Consider the following 19,442-nt stretch of genomic DNA (forward strand, 5'->3'; position numbering starts at 1 on the left):
ACATTCGCCTGTAGCTAAAAAATAAATTTCCTAATAGTAGAGGTTATAGTCTAGTCTTCCATCTGATTTTTTTTCTTGTATTTTATTTATCAATTAGTTCAGAAATTGGGGCATGGAAGAGGATTTGTTGTGCAGGGGTTCTTAAATCTCTTCCCAATGTGGACTGGTAGGCTTTGAGATTTTTAACTTGAGAGGCTTCTCTTATGCTATAAATGACCGGTTTCCCAGAATATCACTGTCTTAATAATAAAGTAGAAGATGGTCAGGTGAGAATTGCTGTGAAACAACATATGACTGTGAATTCAGCAAACCCCAGAAAAGACCCAAAAGGCTAAGATTTATGATGATAAAAACCTTTCTATACCATCAGTAGGACCCTTTGTTTTGTCTACATTCCTAGAATTCTAGGATTCAAAAAGTAAGTTTCAAATTATTATGTAAATATCAAACTTTGGGTCCCCTTTCCTGATATTCTCTTTCCAAAAATCTCTAAACACTGTGCTAATGAACATGCAATCATAACCGGATCTGCCCAGACCCCCTCTACACTTCTTCCCGTCATGTTGAAAGAATGCTTGAGGCTGGGCACAAGAGGACCATGGGTATCTTTTTATACAAGGCATTAGAGCCAATCCATGGAGTGGAGTCCGGGGAAGGGACCCAAAGGTATCAACCTGATTGAGGGACTGAGTAGCTTCTACATGTCCTACAGGAATATGTTTTCATTAGCCAAGCCTGGAGGCTTCCACTAGGTAAGAGTTTTGGCAGATAATAAAATGCTCCAATTTATCTGGTGGTAGTGCTTATGGTGGCTGATTTCACATAACCCTGCCAGCTAGGTATTATCACCCACGTTCTACAGATGAGGAAACTGGGGTTGGTAGAGAAATAGAGCTAGCAGTGTGAAAGGTGAGGGTTTGAGCCCCTATCCTTTAGACTTCAACAGCTAGCTGCCCAGGGTATTTCCACTCGTGCACAGTGCCTCAGAAAAGCCCCATCGCCGTTACTGGAAAATGCACTACAGATGCATGAGACATTGATGGTGGAGGTGAGGATATGTCTACACAGAATAAAAAGAACATCAAACAAAGCTTTTTGAGGGTTCTGCCAATGTCCTGAACATACAGAGAGAAGATGAACAGAAAAGTGGTACCCAGAGGCATGTACAGAGCACAGTTTAAGCACATGGCTGCCGATGTGTAAGTCAACATCCCCAGTGACTAGATCTAAATAGAGTTTGGAGATGATTATTTCTCTGACTCCTTTGAAGATGTTACATGAATACACAATAAGCAGGACAGGTCTATGAGCTTCTGCTTCTCAGAAGCTTCTTTTCTAAGCTGAGCTTCCAAGATGCTTAGAGCAAGCCTAGTTTGCTTCCTATGTCACTGGACACTCAAGAGTTTTCTCCTTTGTTGAAAAGTGTTGAACCACCTCTTACCAAGAGAGGTAAGCCTCCCCAGAATTGGCCCTAGACCCTCAATCTTTTTGCTATGAAACCAGAATCCATGCACAGGGCCACTCACTGCTACATGTGTTATCAAAGTGAATACGTACTAGATAGCCCAAAGCTCATCCATGCCCAAGAGAGACTCTAGACATTTGGGATTCAGTGTCACCAAAATTAAATCCAATGAACACAGTGTCACAATGTCACAGTGTCACAAGAGGCTCATTTTTTCTCTTTGGCTCCTTCCGTCCTGTACTCGTGTCCCCAGTGCTGAGAAGTCTGAATCATCCTTCATCCTTCACTATATTCATCCAAGTGGTTGTCCAATCCCAAAGCTTATGTCGATAAGACGTTTCTTCTTGTGCTCTCCTCCATTCAACTTCTATAACTGCTGCTCAAGTTCTTGATCTTAACACTTCTTTCGTGGTCTATGCTCATCTTTTCCTCAGTAGATTCCTTGCATTCAGCCTCACCTCCTTGAAGACCTCCTCTCCTTAGGGGCACTGTCACAGTTCCCATTCTTTCCTGTGCTTTGATCTCTCTGTAAAGCTTCAGAGAAGGTGGTCATCACACCCCCGTCAAGGTCAGGTAGTCCAACCATCACCTGGGAACTCTGCCTCCAGCTGTCACTCTTTTAGTCATTGTTTCAGGTACTAAGAAAAGCCAAATTTATGTGTTTAAGCTACTTCTATTCCCTGTCATCTTTAAAATATCAGGAGAGCTGTTCTCCCTCTAATTCATCAAGTAATGATTCCCATTATTCCAAAAGGTTTTGAAATCCTATACTGTCTGATCACATGTTCCCATACTTTTCAGAGACAAGCCAAGATTTCTTTTCTCTTTCCTTCCAGTTTCATCTTCCATCTCCTCCCTCTGCCAAGCCTAGCCACGCAGCTGCCATGGCTACTGGCTGTGACCTTCTGCCAGGCTCTTATTCTTCGCGAATGTTCAACGTACACACCTTTGAACCGGTTACTTTGATCTAAACTTTTTTTCTATTTGATGGATGAGGTGCATTAACCTTGGTACCTCATCACGTGCATTTCTCTTGGATTGTAAGTTACTGGAAGGCAGGGCTCTAAGAAGCATGAGGAACTCTTTCTAATAAGAATCCATAAAAGTAGATGCTGTTTGATGATCATGAGGATAGCATGCAAAGCCACTCAAATAATAGGCAAAATTTAATACTTCATATCTTGACTTCAGCCCTTGGCATGTAGTTACACCATTTCATCCACCCAAACACCCAGTCGTTTCCACACCTGATGTGGTTGGCAGCACCCTAGAGTGCTGTTTGCTCTGATCTGGCCTTGGTTCTACAAACTCATGCTACAGCCATCGCTGGGGATCGTGCCTTTCACTGAAGCCTATGCAGTGAGGGGCCAGGTGTAGGTGTGCATTCACGTGTGCAGAGCATGACCGGCGACCGGCGCCGCATCTCAGCCATACTTACTTGGTGAGGTGGGGGACGCTGCGCCTCCTTCCGCTGACGTGGTCGGAGGCTTTGTGTCTGGCACCGGCAGAGGCACAGGCCTGGCCATCGGTGGTGGCGGCGGTGGTGGCAACATGGGGGTGGGGAGGAATGGGTTGTGCACTTTGCCTTGGCTACTCCCGTTGGGCTGCCAGGGTGGGAACCAAACAAAACACGCACAAGAGAAAGAAGACACAGATAGAACCATTAGCCGCTTCGGAAAACAAAAGATTCCTTAGGCACCTTTCACATAAATTACTAAGTATTCTAGCTACTTGAATTCTTCCGTAAGAGGATATGGATGAAGAGCTGTGGGTTGCTCTTAAGGCATTCCACAAAAGTACAGTCTTAGGCACACATGCTCAATGCACCCTAAGCTCACCTCTTGAACGACTCTGACCTTCTTTGCATCTGATTCTAGAAAATGACCTGCTAACTTTTGCTTGGTATGTTTTGATTCTGTATTAACTGTGACTTTTGTCATCATTCTCATGATTATTGAATATTGATTTAATATATAAGTGTTTTATAGATTGTGGAATTATTCCATCATGTCTATTTATACAGATATAACAAAGTTTCCTAAATATGCATTTGAGATTAAAAAAATATTTTATTTTCACTCTTCAAAGTTGATATTATATAACATTTAATAAATATGTTAAGTGAACATAAAAAATTTCTTTCACATATTGTATAACATCAGGCACAGAAACTTTAGAATTCAGCTGTCAAAATTCTGCTAAGGAAAAATATCACTTCTAATTTTGATTTAAATTATATAAGCATATGCCTTAGGAGTCATATTTATCTGGCTGCCTGATGTTAGAACAACCAAGTAACAGCTCTTTAACAAAAGAAAAGTTTCCTTCTGAAGAAAGCAATAAAATCCATTTATTTTTGAGTTTTTCGAAACAGTCCCATGAAGGACCTGCCTTAAACCCTATAAAATTTTGATCAAAATGCAAAACTGGTCATTTGATAGTTATAGGGGATGATGTCAGGACTATTAAAAAAGAGTTAGAAATTTTAAAAGTCAGATGCTTGATGCTGGTGATCACTTCAGTTTTCCATGGCTTCCCAAGTGGCCTTTCTGCCTCTGGTCTTCAGTGACACTATTCAACCAACAATAACAGCTCCTACTTAGGATCTAGTCCTGAATCAAAATTCAGTTGCTGGCCCAGGCTTTTAAGTTTAAGCTTAGTAATTCTGCAGAGGAAGTATCACTGCCTCATCAACATTCACTTATATATTTAGTATTGTTCCTCAAAGACAATCTCATCTGACAGTCAGAATGTTGTGCTTTCTTGCCAACAAACTTGCCTGTGTGTCATTTCTGAGTGGGCTAAAAGTCCACAAGTGAATGCTTTAGAATAAGCCAAGCAAATGAATACACAAGCAAAAAGAAAAAAGGGTCCATATTGATTTGTTGTCTAGACAGAAATGTATCTGCTAACACATCACCAGACATTAGTCAAGGCTGCCTGTTCTGTCTCAGATATGCAGAATCAGGTATTTCTTCGAGGGAAGAAAATCGGTGATAGGGTCGTGTGATATAATATTCTAAATTAGGCAGTAATAATTATGGCCCATCTGTGGCTTCATTACAGTTATTAGGAGAAAATGAAAATCACATTTGGCTTTATGCTGGTCATTATTTCCAATTCATTGTTATTATTATTGGCCTTGGGATAGAGCTCTCCATTGCAAACATTTGGTTCTATATTTGAAATAAAATTTGTGATTTTAAAAAATCACTTTTACATTAGGAATATTGTTTCAAATTGTGATTTGGTTTATTTGAGAAAAAATGAAAATCTCCATTCGAAACTACTGAATACTATTTAGCTTTATACAAAGATAAGTGGGAAAGATAACTATTTGCAGAAATAACAAACTATAATAAACTACTTCTAGAATCTTGAGTTCAAGTACTGGTCAACTTGATGTAAAGTGTTAGAGGACTATTTTTTAAAAATATCAACTTAGTTGATCTGAAACATCTGTGCCCCCTCCTCCCCCTACCTCTCCCTACCACCCAAAATCATTATTTCAAACTATTTGGTCTTTCTATTTTGTTAACTGCGTGAGCCCTTGGGTTAGTATGCATGAGGTGGAATTATCTGCCCACAGACCTTAGAAGGTTACACAGTTCACCCTTGAGATGATTTATATCCATAAACTTGACAGTTGAGAAGTTAACACAAACACTGTTTTTAAACCCTGGCCAATCCCTCTTAGAGTAAGTTAACTTTCCCACAATCTAGAATAAATATGACATTTGCCTGCAGTCAGTCAACACAACATCAGAGCACAACGTCATATGGTCATAAGGTCTTCCCTTGTTATTTTTACGTTGGGTTAATATTTCTAAAAAATTGAAAAAAAAAAAAAAAAGAAGTTTCCTTACATTGAGGAACCCCACCTGTCCAGCCTGCTGACCAGCATCAGGGCAGACAAGTTGGACAAACTCTTTCAGCGTCTCCTGAGGGTGATAGCGGATGGCTGGGTGGGAGAAGTAAGGCCCAGGCTGCTGGATGATGGGTGATGTTGGAAAATGAAGAGTTGATGGTGTCGCATGTGGACTTGCTGTAGGAAAAGAAAACATCAGAGTTAATAAGAGAAAGACTTGTTTTGCCACAGCTTTTAAACTGGATTCAACTTCCTTTTAAAATTTCTTCTCCTGACCCAATTCCTAGTAACTGCTCGTGTGACAGCATTTAACCCTGGAGAGGTCTGATAGATTTTCTTCCTTAAAGCTCTAAGACAAACATGGAGGCTAGATGAGGGTAGAGTTTCAAGCTGTCTTTCTATTTTCAGTGGACATGAGTTATAAAGGCATTAATAATCCTTGGTGAAGCTGAAGATTATTCATTACCTTAAGAGCCTTTTTAATGAAGCAGGCAATAAAAAATGTATTTGGTAGATTAGACCTGATTTAACTGACATTACATATGACAAATTCTAGTTTGCACATACGGATCCCCTTTCATGCTGAGATTTCCATAGACAATAATTCATTGTTAAAGCTCTTATACTCCTTTCAAGGAAATTTCTAGGGACTAATTCAGGATGAAATTTTTTGAAGTCTGTAGTAAATGATCACTTAATGAACCCATGCAATTTGGGTGCCTCACTTTACATAGAAGGTTTATGTTGCCTTTTTTTTTGGCCATTTCAAAGCCAAACTCAGAAACGCATAGATGTTAGTTATAGCAGGGGAACCCACAGGCTGAGTAGGTAGGCAGTGACCCCTGCTAAATTGTTGGCCCTCTGCTCATACAAACTGATGAAAGGCTCAGACAACCATCATTCCCTTATATTTGAACCCTGCTGAGTTTCACTGATACAGGAAGAAGATTACATTAGATTTAAAAAACGTATGTGAGGTGCTTAATAATCTTTCCTGGGAAGATTTCTGCCCTTGAAGTGGAAGGGTGATTCGTGAAGCCTGCTGAAGGGTAAGAACAGCACACGGGAAGGGCTGAAGACACTCAAACCAAGTAACGCCGAGATGGCGGCTCTCACTCCCCAATGAGGGCCAGAAAAACAACTGCCAAGTAAAAGCAGATGAGAGTATTTATTTTTCCTTTACTTTTTGCAGTTTAAATCTTTAAACTCAAGAAGGCCCTGCAAAGAGAAAACAAAGGAATACCCAAATATTTGGAAAGTAAGACTTTCCTAATATTGAGGGTGACTCATAAAACGAAGAACAACTAAGTGAGACTGGCCACACTTTCTACCACCAACCCATCTGTCAAAAAAGGATGCATCTCTATTGATCCCCGGACACGGGATTTTTGTTCCCTACTGTAGCTGTAGGACTGGAGCATTTTCTGACTAATAATTAGAGTGGCTAGGACTCTGAGGTTCAGAATGGCATCTGTAGTTTTTAAAGAGTAGAAATAGGGGTTTGGAGTGGAAACAAGAGTCCAGTCCATACGTTGCAGATGACCTGATGGGATCCTTTCATTCATGCAACCTTTAACCTATCCAAAAATATTCCAAGGCTCCTACAATGGGCTTGGGATACAACACTGAGACAATACAAAGTTTTGTCTTCAATCACATAATTGAGGGCATCTTGAACATAACCCATTCGAACTAGAATTCTTGTCACCTTCCACCCCTCATACTGGCTCTTCTCTCTTCTCCATATTAGTAAATAGCTTTTCCATCCATTTAATGATTCACTGTCATATCCCTCGAACAGTGTCTGGCACTCAGTAAATATTTGTTGATGGTTCAATGAATGATTAAATATATGAGTGGTACAGAAATTAATAAAGTAACCATACAAATAAATGTAAACTTAAAAAAATATTTTTAACCTGGCAAACAGCCAGAGAGCTTGTAGAAAAACTGGTAAAACTTCGGGCTTCATACACTGAATGGTACATCTTGGAATCCATTACTGTCTGAGTTAAAATCTGCAGCTAAAAAGTTAAAGGGCTCTGGTCATCTCTTACTTTGCAAATTGTGCTTTAAAGAACCCAAGGAATTTTTTCATCTAATATGGTATGGTCATCTTTGCTGGTAGCAAGAAGCTTTGACCCAGTGCCGTGCATTTGACCGAATAGTTTCTAGTTAGAGCTGGAATGTGGCATCTCCCAAATGAGGCTGGGAATGTACTGAGCACAACAAAATGATACACTCAACTTTTACAGCATGTCAAACACAAAGGTGGCAACTCCATTGTCAAGAGTCCCCAGGAAGCAGACCTTAATGATAAAGTGGCAATGCTTCAGGTGCTCAATGGAAAGTGATGAATGATTGTGAGATTATGAAATTGTGGTGGCCAGCAGAGAATGCTGCCCAAGGGAAAAAATTCACTTGAGCAAAGACTAGACAGATAAAAGTTAGAGAAACCTGACAGAGGAAATAATTCAACAGGACCGTGGAATCCCTCCCTTAATTGTTAATAAGCATCCTTGCCCTCCTGTTGTTGCTGCTGTTGTTAAATATGTAAAAGAAAATCATTAACAACTTGAATGTAGACCTTAGTTTCTTTATTACATTTTACTAAAAACAATTTATTCACCTTTTTCCTGTGTCATAGAGTTTATTTTAACATAGACCTAAGAACACATGGTACTATATGGAGTTAATTCCACAATGGTTGATTTATAAGGATCAATTAATTCTTAATTAATACCAGGAAATCATTTAGCCTGTAGATTCACATTAGACAACTGCTGAGTCTGCACTGCAAAGGGTCATCCTTCACAAACCCTACTTTCTCATGCCTTGGACATTCTGGTTCAGCCATTAGTCCACTGTGGAACTGGATATAAATCATTCAAGATCCTGAGCGTTAATTTCTTCAAACAGAAAACAGTTGTGTTACAGACATCACAAAGTACTCTTAAATATTATTAAATACCCACTATTTCTCTGGATAACCTGCTAGCAGCACTCTTTTCCTGAACAATGAGACTGCATTGGGTTCTTCCATTGCTCTAAAGCTCAGACTTAAGATTTCAGCCATGTCTAAATTTGGTTTTCCTCCTTCCCTATTTCTTGTTTTCTCCCTTTTATCTTGGATTAGATGTTTTCAGTGTGCCTAAGTTTTTGTCCAAGTAGTTGCAGATTATTTTAGAAAGTGTCACTGGGGTTAAATCAGTCAACAAATCATTCAATCAGCAAAATTCATTAAATGTATTTTGAGATGGTCAGCTCAGGCCCTAGAGAAGAGAAAATACCATTGTGAATCTGGCATGGTGCTAATGCAATGCAGAAAAAATGGTATGAGTCCAAATTTTTGACGCAGAAAAACATCTCTTATGGATGTGTGTGTGTGAGTAGTTGACACAATAAAAAATTAGAGCACATTATGTAAATGCATATTTAGATCCTTTAAAATGTGCATTATTTACTTGAGAGTCAATAAAGGCTTCTCTCAAGTGGTTACAGTTTATTGCAATGCATCCATCTGTATCCAGGCTGATGTTAATACAATTTTGTGTATTAAAAGGCACTACAAAATTGGCTGCTTCTGGGGTCTAATACCTTAGGCCAGGAGCAGCAGAAAGTGTCAGAAACACTCCATTCTGGATGGATCTCACTACTAGTTTAAACTTTAACCAGAGGCCAAACTAGTTTCAAACAACTGCTTGGGCTTTTCACAAAGAATACCAGTAGGATGGGAAGGAAGGAAATTTGATCAGGTTTCTTTGGCTGGAATGGCCCTGCCTACACGTTCTGAACAAAGTAGCCACAGTTAAAGAAGCAGAGACCCAGAATTTCCCAAAGCTGTAGGCTCAGTTATTTATTGCAAAATGATCATATTACTGGATACTTAAAAACAAGAAAGCAGGTCAGTCAGGTTGGTTTACCTGTTTGCACACCACCCACCCACCACCCCACACAGTGGCCCCGATTATTTAAAGGACTCTCCTGGTTTTAGCTTGAAAGAGAAAACGTTTAAAATTCAATGTGATTGAGTATATATATTTTTAACTTAAAAAAATTCTTCCTTCTTTAAGGCAGAATTGATTAAGACTGGGGAAGGAGAAGGTCAAGGTCATTACTGTTGTATTGTGTATGTTGAGAGACTTTTTGTGGTCCAACAATTGATTCTCGGTCTGAGAGTCCACTATAGGAAAGGAGGCTTTATGGACACATTTCTAGCTCAAAGAAGAGAAATATGCTCTTCTATTTAGCCCTGACATTGCCTTAATTCCTTTATTTCTTGTCCATGGACCACTGCAGACTCTCACGGACTGGACAGAGACTTGGATTCTTTTCATGTTAGCTTTTGCTTTCCGGCACCAGCCCTTAGATCCTAGTCTCTCTTTTATAGGAGGCTCCAAAGATAAGCTTTCAAGAGAGCAGTGCAAACAATAAAATCTAATCCTCCTTCAGGTGCAGCGTGCTCTTAAGACAGCGTTACACACAGCCTTCTTCCCTCACAGAATGAATGACCACTCCCAAGCCCTGGCACTTGCGAAACTTCAGTCTTACTGTTAATTGACACTGTCTGTGGCAACAGGTGAGATTCCAAAATGTTTGCTTCACTCTGTTAGCACCATTAGAAGAAAAAGCTACTCATCTGTCTTCAGTGGTAGGATGTTTAGACAAAAATAACCATTTCCATAAAGTACAAGGTGGCATTAAGAACTCCTGACTACTCGTATTTAAAAGTAAAGATTTTAATAAGGCAGAGCTCTAAAAGGAGCAGAAAGTGGAAGAAAAAAATTGTGCTTAAAAAAAAAAGCCTTCTATAAGGGCAAACGGAACCTGAGTTGTTTGGGTTGTCAACTACTATGCAGTTTGCTTCTTCAGAAATTCAAAACCACAATATATAACAACATGATAGCCTACCTAAAGCTGAGAAATCTATCTTAATGGTCCATGGCTATAATTTATAAATCACGCATGAGTCAGACCTGCCATTTATGAAAGCCTAGAAGTTTGGAGTTATGGGATTTATTTTAACAGAGACACAAGGAACGAGGAATTGGCAATGGTTTTCAAGGCTTTGGGAGGTGGAACCTTTTCTAAATAACAAACCTGTGACTCAAGCCAAGGTTTTCAAAACATATAGTACGCATCTTTAACATCACTGAGAGGCATGCAAAAGAACCTGGGTATGTCAAATAAGAGAAATATATGACATCACATGACTTGCAAAACACCAGTATTTTTATATTATTGCTACCAAACAAAGTAACTTGCTGTTACAGTAGATTTCCAAGATAACTGATATATTCTATTCCATTTGAGTTAAGGTAGAGGTTCAGGGTAGAGATCAAATTCCAATATCTTTTGGTCTGTTTTTAACCAAAAAAAAAAAAAAAAATAGAGAGAGGGGTGAGGGGCAGGCCAAGGTCTTTTAAAATTTTAATTTAGATCAATTTTAGCTCTTGAAAGACTTTTCTTGCTCAAATGCCCTGGTTTATAGTCTAGACCAGGGGTTGGCAAACATTTTCTGTAAAGGCCATAGAGGACAGAGTTTAGGCTTTGAAGGCCTCATGGTTTTTGCTGCAATTACTTGACTCTGCCACTAAACGCAGGAGCAGCCATAGATATTACATAAACAAATCAGTGTAGCCATGTTCCAATACAATTTTATCTTAAAAAACAGGAAGAGGGCTAGATTTGACTGGTGGGCCATAGTTTGATGGCCCCTGGTATAGACCCACATAATTCCTGTTCACCCTCCAAACACCTGCAACGCTCTGCTTGTGAGTTGTGCACCAGACAATCACCGTTCCTTCCACCTCTTCCCTACCAAACTGCATCCTTGTCCCAGCTGCCCTTTCTGCTAGAGCCTCACCTTTTTTGAAGGCCTCCAAAGCAACCTGCTTGCCATCTGTATCTCCACGAACTATCCACTGTCACTCTTTGATTGCCCCTTTTCACCATTATTTAACATGCCTTGTGTATGTGCTGGTTTCCCACATCCATGTGTATATCATGTCAAATTAAACATATGAGTCAGAAAAGTAGTAGATAACCGACAAGGACCTACTGTGTAGCACAGGGAACTATATACTCAATATTTTGTAATAACCTATAAGGGAAAAGCATCTGAAAAAGAATATATTTATATATATAAATTTATATATATATATGTATATGTATGTATAACTGAACCACTGTGCTGTATACCTGAAACTAACAGGATGCTGTAAATCAACTATAGTTTAATAAAAAGAAAAGAAAGGAAAGAGAAGAGAAGAAAAGTAGAGTGATATAAGGACCATGGTCTTTGGAGTCAGATAGACATGGATTTAAATTTTAGCTCTATCATTTCCAGCTGTGATTCAAGTTTCCAAGCTTCTCTCAGTTTGCCATCTGTATAATGGGGCTTACACCTCATAGATTTGTTTTGAGGATTCAATGAGACAATGTATATAAGGCATATGGAGCAGCTCCTGACCATACGGTTAAGTGATCATCAATAAACAGCTTCTTTTACTTGTAATACTATTATAGGTAAGGATGGGTATGGGGATGAGAAATGACTAAATTGGAATTTGCTCCTATGTGCTAGGGACCTGTTCAAATCGTAGAATACACAGGGGGAAGAGAACAGTGGAGTAAGAGGCACCTGTTGCCTATCTGTCTCTTGGACAAATGAGTGCATAAATATTGATAAAAGAGTATGAGCTAACAATATGGATATGACATGAGGGTCTTGAAAAAAGTTCCATCAACAACAAAATGCAAAACCAAAGCAACAGAAGCAACCTTGATGTAAAAGTCATAGATTCCATAGAAACAATGACTGTAAAGGCTCTTTTTGGATGAAATACACCTTGAATCCCTACCTTTGCTTAAATCTTAGACTCTGAGACTTAACCTAGAAACTTAGAACTATGGGGCTATCTCCCTCTAGACTTTATTTTTTACTTAGACCTATAATCCTTAAGTGTCCATCCTGACCTCCCCCTTTACCATGTAGACCCCTGCTACCTAGGTACACTTCTGACCTAATCAGATTCTGAGCATGGCCTCGTCATAGCCTCATACAATGGAGATCTCTACCACTGCCCTTAAATGTCCCACTGTGTTAGTTATTGGGAGTTGCTTATCAGAGAGCCAATATATGTTAACTGCTTAAAAAGTTTTTTAGAAGCTCTGGGGTACTTTTTAGGAAAATTTTCTAGTTAGATAAAGAGACTTGGGTTTTAATTTTGTTGCTGTCTCTACCTGGCTTTAAATGTGGGCAACTTCTCTCTCCTCTGGTTCTTTCATCTGCAAAATGAGGAGTTTGAACGAAACAGTTGCTGAAGCTCATCGAGCTTTAAATTTCAATGAAATTCAGTCTCTGGGATTACATTTACAAATCACAGTACAACTGATCCATATGTAACAACACTGAAATCTAAAAAATGTGAAACAAGGGAGTATGTGGGGTTTAAAAAAAAATTATTTTAATTTATTTATTTTTGGCTGCGTTGGGTCTTCGTAGCTGCGCACAGGCTTTCTCTAGTTGTGGTGAGTGGGGGCTACTCTTCGTTGCGGTGCGCGGGCTTCTCATTGTGGTGGCTTCTCTTGTTGCAGAGCACGGGCTCTAGGCACATGGGCTTCAGTAGTTGTGGCTCGCGGGCTCTAGAGCGCAGGCTCAGTAGTTGTGGCGCACGGGCTTAGTTGCTCCGCGGTACGTGGGATCTTCCCGGACCAGGGATCGAACCCGTGTCCCCTGCATTGGCAGGCAGATTCTTAACCACTGTGCCACCAGGGAAGTCCCGGGAGTATGTGGTTTTTAAAAGAAATTACTTTTTAAACGTTTCTGGGATATTAGGTTCTAGGGTATATCTGGCCTCAGTCTCTAGGAGCCTGTGCCTTTGGGAAGGCTGTGATATTTAGAGTTTTAAAAACCCTGAGGGAATGTGCCAGTTCAAGCTCTGTGAGATAGAGCCCCAGCCTTTGGGTCCTGACAGGACCTCTTCTCTGAATAGATCATACTTGTGCACGCATCCCCTAAGCTGCCACGACGGCTAATGTGCAATGCATTCAAATGCCACAGAACAGCTGTGATTATTGGAGATACGAAGAGTGACCGGTTATTACGCAAAGTTGACAAGACTTCAGTTCCATGAAGGGAACTTGAGCTTCTACGTAATATGCAAGCAATACTGCGAGTCAAGAGATGAATAAAAGAAAAACATTTAAGGAAAAAACCACCACCATAGATTGGATGATCACAGAGGTTAACAGAAACAGGCAGAGAATGAATTCTCAAACGACCTGTCGGAAGGGCAGTCCCGCAAAAGAGAATTTCAAAAGTAAGCTCCGTGGAGGTTCTCTAGCCTATGCGAGGCCTACCAAGTCCTGGGACCGGCGTTGTTTGGGAGTCTTTGCTGGCTGACATTTAAAATAAAAAAGGCAAAACCAAGCAGATAAACAAACAAACCCCACAACAAACAAAGCTATGATTGATTCACGGCCTTCCCCCCACTGCCCCCGCCCAACTGGCAGGTATACATTGCAGTTCAAGCCCCTGTTTCTGAGCAACACGATTACTAAGGCACAGGTTTCAAAGTAGCCTCCTGAATTCACCCTACAGGATTTAGGGATTTATCCTACTGCTGGTAGATTTCTCACAAGGGGAGGAAGTAGGAGAAGAATTGGTCCAGTGTTTGAAGTCAGGGTACCAAAGATTTACCCCAGGCTGGGTATCAACTAGTTCTGTGTCAGCCTCCTAGGCACCTTAGTTTCCTCTGCTGCAAAATGGGAATTATATGTCTGAATGGTTTTTAGAGCTCAACTATTTTGGGTTTGAAATCATTCACTCCCTATGTGAGTCTAGGAAAAGTTATGTAACTTTTTCAAACCTGCATTTCCTTGTCTGTAAATTGGGTAAACTGGCACTAATTTAAGAGATTTTCCCGAAAATTAGAATTATTTCTAATTCTAGGTGCCCAGTACATAGTGGGCTCACACCTTTAAAATGAATGTGTTGAGAATATATTGTGTGCCAGACAGCGTGCTTGATTCTGGGCTATTTATTATTCTTAGAGTTGTGTTTTTAGGATAAATTCAGATATACGAAAAGCAATCAGGATCATGCAGTGCCATGTGGCAACCTGAGATAACTGGGAATCAAGACTTGAACTGTTCTCAACTGTTTTCATGGCCCTGGAGGTCCCCGGCATTGACTAAGTGTCACTCTTCTAAGACCGGGGTTTGACCTGTGCTCTGTAAGCTCCACCTGCAGCACGAAGTCACTTGGCTGGTAGGAGAGCCAAGCCCACTGCCTAGCACACAGGACAGCTTTGCTCTTATCTCCTGTACTGGACAGCTCTCAGTTTTGGCTGCCCAGCAGTCTTTCACCCTTTCTTCTGGAAACAGAGCTCTAATGTTTCTTTGGGTAACTATCCTTCCCTCCACCTCAGTCTGTCATTAGCCTAGACTTTACCCTCCCCCCAGTTCTGTGGGTGGGCAGGTAACCCAGGCCACACCAATGAGAAACCCCGTTATCTTTTTTTTTTTTTTTAATGTCCGGGAAGACACCTCTGGGCCAGAGGCACGGGGAGCCCCACTCATGGCACCAGGCCTGGCTGCAGGGCCCCCCAGTATTGCTGTTGCTATGAGGGCGGGGGCCAGGGACTGTCCTGTGGAGCCACTGTTCACTTGCGTGGGGGACCCTTCCTTTCTTCCGGGGTGTGCTCAGCTTCTGCATGTCCTGGATCTTGTCCAGCAGGCCAGAGACGGAGGCCTCAGTGGGTTTGTAACAGTCCACCAGGAGCTCCTTGACCCTGGCAGCTGGGTCTCATCACTCTCCACATCCAGGAGTTCACCCACAGCAATCTCCAGCTCCAGGATCCCCTCTTCCTGGTAGTTGTAGAGGCCAGGGAGCTGCTCCAGGATCCACTCCTCCAGGTTGAGGCGCTTCCGTAGCTCCTCGAGGTCATACTTAGCCGTCACCTTCCCTTGGCACCTTACTGGGCCCTCACCTGCAGCCCCAGGGGGGCTCTGAAAGCAGACACTGCCACTGCCCAGCTTGGGGGCCAGGACCGCCAATGCTGTGCCCCCTGCGGGGTGGCTGTCCACCTGGCAGCTCCCTCCACCCCATTATTTTTTAAACATAAAGATTATTTTAAAAGTGAGCAAATGACCCAAACCAGGCCAATCAGAGCCATAAGCATCCTACTCTAGGGAGTAGGACCGTCCCTAGATCTCTTGTGGAACAGCTGTTCTCTTTCCCTTGGGATTGTTACATTGGTGGGGATTAAGTCTGGAGCTGCTCATATCATCAGTGCCATGATCTGAGGAGATTTAGTCTATGAATCAAGTTCACACAGAGGACAGCAGAGCTGAGAAAGATAAAGATATAGATTTCTGAAGGTACTGCCTGAGCGTCTGGATCCAGCTCTACCTGAAGCCACAAACCCTCTGACTTTTCGGTTACATGAACCAATCCATTATCTCCTTTTGGGGAGACTGGAGGGGTGATTAAGCAATCTGGCTGGGTTCTTTCACTTGTACGAATATTTCACTCGAAAGGGTGCTTATTAACATGTCTTCTGTTCATTACTGGGTATGCAACAATTCAACAACTCTTATTACGGTATTCAGGAATTTGAGGTTTCAGGAAGATCTAGAGATATCCCTCAGCAATACCAAGGTTTTCTAAATCTGTATTGTATGCCAATAGAAGGGACCCATACAACCTGACACAAATAAATCCAAATTCCCACAATCACTTTAAATACCTGTGCTATGTGATCCCTGCTAATTCCCCTCTCATGAATCTCAGCCGAGCAATAATTATTTGTCCTTCTGTTCTACTAGGCTGCAGGGGCAGGACTGGCTTGTCTGGTTTGCTCATTAGGGCCTAGCACAGTGCTTGGAAGATGATACATTCTCAAAAATTATTTGCAGAATTGACTCTCGTAAATAACAATGGTGCTTACCTCCCTTTCTTTCTAAAGATTTTTTTTTGATGTGGACCATTTTTAAAGTCTTTATTGAATTTGTTACAATATTGCTTCTGTTTTATGATTTTTGGTTTTTTGGCCGCGAGGCATGGATCTTAGCTCCCTGACCAGGGATCAAACCTGCACCCCTTCCATTGGACGGCAAAGTCCTAGCCACTGGACCGCCAGGGAAGTCCTGGCGCTTATCCCTTTAGCAAGAGCCATGCCTGAATGAAGACAAGCCAAAGCAGTCTTCACCATGGGCTAATCATCATGGAAGGGGGTTCACCTGCCTGATTGGGAAGACACCCCCCCCCCCCGCCGCGTTCTTCTAACCACACAAGAATAATGGGATGGAGTAACCAGGCTGTCTCACTTCCCTGAGGCCCCATCTCTTCTAGGCTATGAGGCTCCTCACAGTGAAGGGAAAAAAAACACTCCTTCTGGACCCACAGGAGCAGATAAAAGAGAGAACTGGGGATGGGGGGTGAGGAACGAGGGAAGTGAGAATCCTTTCAAGAGAACCACACAGAAAGACAGCAAAAAATGATATGGGGATGGGGGGGAATCTGAGACAGTTAACATTAAAATATATATATATATATTTTTTTTGGCTGCATTGGGTCTTCGTTGCTGTTTTCTCAAGTTGGGGTGAGCAGGGGCTACTTTTCGTTGTAGCACACGGGCTTCTCCTTGCGGTGGCTTCTCTTGTTGCAGAGCACGGGCTCCAGGCGCGTGGGGTGGCTTCTCTTGTTGCGGAGCATGGGCTCTAGGTGTGTGGGCTTCAGCAGTTGTGGCGCACGGGCTCAGCTGCTCCACGGCATGTGGGATCTTCCCGGACCAGGGCTTGAACCTGTGTCCCCTGCATTGGCAGGTGGATTCTTAACCACTGGGCCACCAGGGAAGTCCCTGAGACAGTTAACATTTAGTAACATACTAATAACATATGTGGCCCTTTCCATATGTCATTTCACTTCCTCCTCCTATTAACACCTTAACGTTTTGTACAGGTGGGAAATTAAGAGACCAGCAGAAGATGGGTGACTGGCACAAGCTTATGCAGATCCCAAGTGGCTGGCCAGGATTTGCATTCTATCCTGGCTGACTCTACAGCCCATGCTCTTTTCACTGCACTCTGCTGCTCCCATTTGAATTATTTTTCAGAGGTCAAATGGCTTATTTCCTTTCATGATATTTCCCTCATAGGTCCCTTATTACCGTAATACAACCTGGCAACTCTGATGTTCCTCACATGTGTTTTGTGCATAAGAAGAATGAATTGTTTGGGGTTGGGGGAAGCAACTGCCATTTAGTACTAAGAAATATGGCAAATGTAAGTTTACTGTGGAAATACACATTTTAAAAAACATTCCATACACGTGAGTGGTTAAATACGCTAGTTTCAACAATACAAAGGATGCAGCGTGAAATGGGTAACTCTCCGTGATCCTGCAGCTACATTAACAGGACTGTACATTCCCATTTCGAGTATCAGTGCTCACCCCCCTTTGCCTACATGGATGATAAGCTGATACTACATAAACATTGTTAAAGCTACAGTTCCATGCTACAGTAATTCACTTAACTTTAACATGATTTACGGTTCTGTCAATCGGTGAGGCTGAAAACCCTGTGCTGAGCTTAAATGTGAGCTTCATATTTAAAACAGCAAGTGTGTGTGTGTGTGTGTGTGTGTGTGACAGAAGGAAACATTTCATATAGAGAGGAGATACAAGTCCAATATTGACTTTTTATTCTACTCTGAAAAAAGAAAAATAAAGAATGAATCTAAACATGGAATCAACATTATATTAAGCTCAACCAGAAAGACCTGGGAGTTTATCTGATTATGTGATTTATAGTACAAGTGATACCCAGAAGTCTCATCAGTGACATAATTCCAAAGAAACCTTGCTCAGAACCCACGCCTTCACTGTGGCTGCATGTGTGGATCTGTGGTTGGGGGGCGGGTAGGGGAGTGGAAGAGAGGGAGGGAGAGATGGAGAGATGGAGAGCAGCTTCTTTTGTCCACATGAGTTTAAATCTGGGTCCACGTGGTTAATCACCCATCACCCTATTCTCCTCTCCGGTGCTCACCCGGGAGGCATTTTGCCTCTTTAAGAGATAAGGAGCCAATTGGTCTTACTGCTCTAACCTGTCCTCGTTGGGACCACATATTAACAGATTCCACTGCAGAAGAGCTCTCTTTAGAAGTTTGCTGCTGGGATGACAAATTAACCCAGCAGGGTGTCCCACACATCTACCTCAGTACAAATTATTAGTGTAATAGAGCTTTTAGTTATGCATTTATCTAGTAATTATTGAACGGTTACACAAAACTAAGCTGAGCGCCACAGCCCTTTATGAGGCTCGCTCGGTGGGTGGCCTTCCAGTTCATTTAGGATACCAGTTCACTTGCAGACAAATTAGCTAAACAGCCTTCTCCTTTAAATATTTTCCATGTCACAGTGAAACTCTTTACAGTACAGTAAAGGTACAGTTTTAATTACATGTTTCCTGACTTTTGTTTAGTTGTAGTTTTGAAACATTTGCTCGAACTGTTTTTTCCTTTGGCTGGGCAGTAATAGGTGGTTTTAAGTATCTGGCTAATGAATTTAATAATTTCCGGAACTGGGACTTAAAGGGCCTTTGCTAAAAAGCTGCTTCTCTTTACCATCCAGTTCCTCCAAAGCCCATCGACAACGTTTCCCATTAGGCTGGACACCAGCACTTGAGCTAACCTTGCCCCGTGTTCACAAGCCCTCTTACTCTCTTTTTAGTGCTCCTCAAAGGTCGTACTTGTTAGGTCTGTGATGCCTGCATTTGGAAGTCAATTCTGATTGTTAGAAAGACAATGTAATGTCTTCTCAAATGACACACTACAGTAATAAATAAACACCTTGCATCTGTTGGCAGATTATTTCAGCGCCTTGTTAGCAACAGGTACTTAATTGCTTCTCATTTTCCTGAGATGATTCAATTGCACTAAACCAGGAGAGACAAATTAGATTCAGCTCCACTGAAAGGAGCACCAGCGTGTTCCACAACTAAGTTAAGAAGTTTTCCTAAGAGGCAAAGAAGTTTGCCAATATGATACGAGAATGCTAAATGAAACTATTGCTTAGGTAGAGGGCCTATGTCAAGGAAGGGT

The 19,442-nt window shown here is 41.6% G+C and overlaps 1 protein-coding gene and 1 pseudogene across 5 annotated transcripts in view; both read right to left on the reverse strand.

Moving 5' to 3' along the window:
* NFIA (nuclear factor I A) overlaps positions 1-19,442 on the reverse strand; it is a gene marked incomplete at its 3' end in the record, with an annotated part of 387,320 nt that overhangs the window by 54,209 nt on the left and 313,669 nt on the right. For 3 of the 4 annotated variants that reach the window (XM_082651780.1, XM_082651778.1, XM_082651777.1), the window contains exons 8-9: positions 5,332-5,510; positions 2,904-3,069 (exon numbers count right to left, since the gene is read on the reverse strand). In XM_082651780.1, coding sequence (XP_082507906.1) covers positions 2,904-3,069; positions 5,332-5,510 — 345 coding nt within the window. The remainder of the gene's footprint in view (positions 1-2,903; positions 3,070-5,331; positions 5,511-19,442) is intronic. The other variant, XM_082651779.1, reaches the window with a different exon arrangement.
* On the reverse strand, positions 12,585-16,516 carry LOC309829226 (protein phosphatase 1 regulatory subunit 14B-like; annotated as a pseudogene). The gene is made up of 3 exons: positions 16,433-16,516; positions 15,010-15,425; positions 12,585-12,623 (listed from the first exon to the last, which is right to left on the reverse strand). The product of its transcript is annotated as a protein phosphatase 1 regulatory subunit 14B-like (transcript).

Source organism: Grampus griseus (assembly GCF_964374135.1).
Source record: "Grampus griseus genome assembly, chromosome: 1".
Lineage (NCBI taxonomy): Eukaryota > Metazoa > Chordata > Mammalia > Artiodactyla > Delphinidae > Grampus > Grampus griseus.